The 6,000-nt window shown below is 48.6% G+C and overlaps 1 protein-coding gene across 1 annotated transcript in view; it reads left to right on the top strand.

Annotated features, from left to right (window-relative positions):
* oprl1 (opiate receptor-like 1) overlaps nt 1-6,000 on the top strand; it is a 61,138-nt gene that overhangs the window by 1,233 nt on the left and 53,905 nt on the right. The window contains 1 exon segment of the mRNA XM_079359798.1: nt 5,179-5,409. Coding sequence (XP_079215924.1) covers nt 5,201-5,409 — 209 coding nt within the window. The 5' untranslated portion in view covers nt 5,179-5,200.

The following is a 6,000-nucleotide window of genomic DNA, read 5'->3' as shown; positions in this document are numbered from 1 at the left end:
CCTGTTGGCTGACATGACAGAAGGGGCGGAGTCAAACTTTCTTTAAGGTTAAGTTTGCATGAGCAACTTTCAAGCTGTTTTCATTGAGTGTTTTGCTCTGATCATGAAGAAGGCTCTAACAAACCTGTAACTCATCAATAATGATCTGATTTCTTGGCTTTACAACATCAGAGGCTCCAGAGAACAAGCAGCCAGCGTGTGGCTCTGATCACGGTCACTTCTTAAATCAGCATCGTATGCATGCAAGACAATCCTTCCAACACAGGTACAGATCATTTTGCTAAATATAAAAGGATAGTATATTAATATGTAGTATGAAAAGAAGTGGATTTTTTGTGATTATGACCTGTTGTGAAAATAAGGAAATGGCTCACACACCTGGAAGGTGCAGACTAGTTTAAAAACAGCAGCATGAAGAAGAGGAGCATGCACGCTAGCTTCCAAAAAGTTTCTTTTTTTCATGGTATTGAGCACATATGCAGGCATAGCTTCTTCTTAACCACTCCTTATTTATTTCTTCTGCACTCGGCACCCTGAGAGCAAAAACACCCTGTCGCTGCGCTCAAAGTTGAAAACACTTCACCGTTTGCACCAACGCCAGTCACTTCTCCCTCATCGACCAATCAGAGTTGAGAAGGGGGGCGGGACTTACAAGATCAGCTTAGTGAACAATGAGGGAGGAGAAGCTGGTCAGTCTTTAGGTTACTGAGGGAAGCAACAGTGAGCTCCGTGGAGGGAGAATAGTTTAATTTGGAGAACATGTTCCGTTTTTATCTCAAACACGAAACTATAAATGATTTAACGAGAGGAAAACTGAACTCGTGCTTTTAGCTAACAAACAAACAAACAAAGCTTGTCACATGAGCGAGACGTTGAAGATGAAGAACACAGAGCGGAGATAAGATGCCATCGTCTGCGTCTGTGTTCAGCATTCTGAGATGTCTTTATGAGAGAGACGTCACATGACTGGGATGTCTTTGGATAAGTTGAACAGATACAATAAGGGTTTTACTAGTTAAACATTTAATGGAACCAACTTGTGGTCTCTCTGACTCTGAGCTGGTTCTCTGCCTGTGCTGAGTCTCGAACAGCATCACTGAAGTTTGTCTCTTCAGGAGACGTGAGGAGACATTGTTGGACGACAGTCGTGCAGAGTGACTCTTAGTGCTTAAACATAAAAGCATATCTGTGAAGATGACTGTCGATGTGACTTCCCCCCCCCCCCCTTCCAGTCATCACTGATGACTTGTAACTAATCCCACATAAAACGACCCCAAACACAGCAGCTGGTCATGCGCTACAAGAGACACTTCGAGTAGATCTTAACGAGACGGTCAGCTGAGAAGAATGCAGAGATTTCCGTCAGTGGGAGGGGAAACTTTGCTCCTTTTGTTGTCATGAATCATGGGACGGAGTCTGCATGTGAAGGTGGTGTGGTCGCATGACTCCTTCAGCTGGAAACACAGTGAAGAAGAGGAGGATAAGTGATGCACAGGACGCCACATCCTTCCTCAACTGTGCGTGAACTAAAGTCCATAAATAGGACAACGTATGCACCGTTGTCCATCCGTCTCCTCCAGCTGCATGTGTCGTCAACAGCAGAGCTTTAAAGGGGAGGCACCTGCTGGTCAACCTGAGACGGCTCTGTCTCCCCAGGTCTGGCGCTCAGTTAGCAGGTTAGCATGTGAGGGGCCGATGGTACATGAAGGGTGGAAGCAGGATAGGGAGCCAGTGAAGGTTTGTAAAGAGAGAGAAGATCTCACCATCTCAGCCCTTCCCACCAGTTTAAACGTAAACATTAAGATCTGACGTCAGCTGAGTTTGACTTACGTGTGTGTGAAACAGTCCCTTAAAAGACACGCTTGAATAGTCTTCGAAATTTTGCTGAATTTTTAATACCATGACGATTTAATACCATGTGAAAAAAGAAGTGTGCGCTGTGGATTTTATTCCAGAAGGTGACCTCCAAACTGGACCATCGTAGCAGCCAATAGAAACCCCTGAAGACGGGCACAAACGAGAGAAGATGAATTCATTCATTAGAGTAACAGAAATGCCATCTGAGGCTGGAAACACTAATGAATCACACGACCGCTCAGTCCATGATGTCACCCTGTTGCATCTTCTTGCACATCGTTGCGTTCCTTGTCCTCAGTGATGCAGGAAACCCGACGACACTAACGATGGAGCATCAGGTGTCAACACTGTCTCGGTCCTCTCTGCAGGCAGACGGAGTGGGCTGCTGCAGCCTTACATGGACACACACGTTGAACTGCTTATTCACTGTGGCGTTGGCAGCCGAAGCACAAACAGCAACATGTGCCCACAGTGCTGCTGAACCGGGAGAGTGGATGAGAAAAGAGACATCAGCAGAGGGGGGGGGGAATGAGATATTAGAGCATATATAACCCACGTGTATTTAGCTTGGCAGTAACCCCGGGGAAATTGTGCAGCACAGCAGAGTTACTTTGCTGTTTTGATTTGGTGAATATTCATGATCAGGCGGAGAGAGAGGGAGGGAGGCAGCAGTCTGAAGTGTTGCTGCTGCAGCAGCCTGTTTGAAATAGTGTTGCAGAGCAACAGAGTAGCTGCCATCCAGCCTGTGCCTTATAAAGCTATCAGTGCACAGATCGCCACTGCTGTCTGCTAACTATAAATAACACATGTATAAGAATGCTCTTTATTTTTAAAGAGCACGGGGGACTGAGGTTCATTCCAAGTCAGCTTTACATACTTCATGCTAAGCAGACAAGGTACCCGGGAGTCCGTCCCCGCCTCCCAGCGATCCCCCGAGGATCCCAAGGTGTACCCAGACCAGATGGGAAATAATCTCCAACATGTTGAACGTGTGCCGCAGGGCCTACTCCCAGATGGATTCCCCTGAAATAACTCTCCAGAAGGAGTCAACGCTGTGTGTCCATGTCAGGAGTCTTATTCAGGGACTTGCAGAGGCGCTCAGCGGGGGAATTTACTAAGAACGCATTCCGGCCGATAAAGCACCCTGATTCATCCATCATTTTGCACCCGCTTCCATCTCAAGGTCCTGTTCACCAAGCACTTTGCACTTAAGATATCCAGGTATAAATGGATTCTGCTCTGTGCAGCTCCATGCAGTTTGTGTCCAATTGTGGAGGTGAGCTGTCAGCACTCGAGCCTGACCAATTATTGTTGTTGCGGCTGCTCGTGTGTCTCTTAATGCCAGCGATGTGATTGACTGGCGAACGGTCCAGGCTGTACCGCACCTCCCGCCCAATGACAGCTGGGCTCGGCCCCTCCACAACAACAACAACAACAACAACATGTTTAAAGATTTGATGGGACCACAGTGTTGGGCTGAATGTGTGATGTGAAACAATGGTTGTTTAAGTCTTTGACTGCCAGTCAGTGTGTATTAATCCACATCTGATGACCCTGAAGAATAACTGGGTTTGGTCGTTGGATAAAGAAGTCTTGACCAGAAACAGCCGTATCCATTTAACCGCTCAGCCAGCTTTTAATGAGCAGTAGCTCCAGAAGAGCCCAATTATTTATTCTTAAAACACTAATTAGAACCAAGTTATATGAGTGCTCTTTTTACTGCATTGACACAAATAATGACCGCTGCCAGCCCCCTGCTTCCTCCCTCCTGCGTTCTCTGAAGTCTGTCTCTTATTCTCTGACGTTAATAGAATCATCACGTGGCGCGCGGTTCATTAATAGTACATTTGTTGCTTTAACCTCTCCCTTTCAGTTTCAACATTTATTCCTCCCCCTCATATCCACCCACTCTCCCGTTCTCTCACCTCTCCCCTTCGCTTGTCTCGCAGGGATTTCTTGCTTCCACGCTGCTGTGCTATGGTGCCGTCTCGTCTTTCTTTGCCTCCAGTGTCATTAAAGCAACAAACGACTGCTTGGTGCAACCTTTGTTTTGCAAGCAGGAAGCAGTGTGACATTTGAAAAAAAAAAACTGTGCTGCATTATACCCATGAACGTGTTTCACACAACAATATCCACAGAAATGCCATGGAGGAAGAAGTGGCAACCTCTGGTGTTGAAAAATGAAGCGGAAGTGTAAAAATCCTGCAGTTCCTCGACTGTCCACTAGAGGCTGGCTGCAGAAGCACAGGAAGTCACATACACAGCTATTCAAAAAGCCTGATTTTACAGCAGACATGAACATTTTTACAGCCTGTTCAAACAAAAACAAAATTGTTGATTTTGTAAACATATAAAGGATAAAAGTTGAGTGACAGGTGGGCGCCGTGTAACGGTTTGTCAGGAGGCTTAAAACCCGCCTCAGCTCTCAGCCTGTCGTTAGCTTGACCGCCGCCGACGGGACTCCAGCGCCCCCTGCAGGGACACAAGGGGACTCCAGCGCCCCCTGGAGGAACACACGGGGGACTCCAGAGCCCCCTGCAGGAACACACAGAGGACTCCAGCGCCCCCTGGAGGAACACACGGGGGACTCCAGAGCCCCCTGCAGGAACACACGGGGGACTCCAGCGCCCCCTGGAGGAACACACGGGGGACTCCAGCGTCCCCTGCAGGGACACACGGGGGACTCCAGCGCCCCCTGCAGGAACACACGGGGGACTCCAGAGCCCCCTGCAGGAACACACAGAGGACTCCAGCGCCCCCTGCAGGGACACACGGGGGACTCCAGCGCCCCCTGCAGGAACACACGGGGGACTCCAGAGCCCCCTGCAGGAACACACAGAGGACTCCAGCGCCCCCTGGAGGAACACACAGAGGACTCCAGAGCCCCCTGCAGGAACACACAGAGGACTCCAGCGCCCCCTGGAGGAACACACAGAGGACTCTAGCGCCCCCTGCAGGAACACACAGAGGGACTCCAGCGCCCCCTGCAGGAACACACGGAGGACTCCAGCGCCCCCTGCAGGAACACACAGAGGACTCCAGCGCCCCCTGCAGGAACAGACGGATTTCGTCACTCAGGCTTCATCCATTCTTATTTACAATCTATGCTGTAAACCGATGTTTGATATGCTCTGGACTTTTACCTGACCATAAGTAAACTGAACTCAGGCTCAGGAAGTTGTATTTGCACACATTAAGAATACCTTCAAGGTTCAATCTGCTGATTAGCAAACATGTCAGGTGTTTAGTTCCTCTTGAGTCAGGGTGGATTGTTGAATCAGTCACATACTTCACACACTGATCTTTGGTTTGTACTTTCAGGTTGGTGTGACCTCCCTCAGACATGGAGTTCCCAGACGACTTCCTGCTGGCCGAGCTGGGTCGCCTGCAGCTCTACAACGCCTCGTACTTCCAGAACAACTTCACCGACTCCTACAATGAGACGGAGGCCTTACTGCCGACTGGAGTGAAGGTCACCATCGTGGTCGTCTACATGATCGTCTGCGTCATTGGCCTGGTGGGAAACTTCCTGGTCATGTATGTCATCATAAGGTAAGAGGAAAAGAAACCAGTCCTGAAATCAATCCGCTGTGTGAGAATATCCGGAGAATCAAGAAAAGTAGTAAACAATTCTTTGTTATTGTTCCTTTTTCCCACTTCTTTTTATATTATGGGATGCTTCACAGGCTTCCCAACTGTTTTTCAGTGGTGACTCTGGCCCTAGGAGAAAATCCCTTTGGGGCCCCTCCTCCCAGCGTTCATGTAATGTCTGCCAGTTTCTCTCCTATAGACAGATAACTTCTTATCAGTTCTATTTGTTGACTTTCATTGACAAACTTTGGTTTTTAAAGTAAAGATGAATGAGTGCCCCTGAGGGAGGTTTCCGACTGTCGTTGCGAAATTTGCACTTTTGGACCATTGCTTTGGTTTCAGTTTGTGAGCCCTCGGGGGGAGGGGGGGGGCCCTCTAATGGTCCGGGGCCCCAAGCAGTTGCCTGTTGATGAGCTCATCGAGTTCATCTACTCTAAGTTGTTGTCTTTTCCACCAACTGACTCGGGTTATTCTGAGTGTCTGACGTTGCTTCAGGCGACATTTGCTTGTGTGGGCGTGTACCTGCTGAACGGTGGGCGGGTTCTGGGTTTC

This window comes from Symphodus melops, assembly GCF_947650265.1.
Source record: "Symphodus melops genome assembly, chromosome: 13".
Taxonomy (NCBI): Eukaryota; Metazoa; Chordata; class Actinopteri; order Labriformes; family Labridae; genus Symphodus; species Symphodus melops.
The sequence above is the reverse complement of the archived record's forward strand: the minus strand, read 5'-3'. Positions and strand labels throughout refer to the sequence as shown.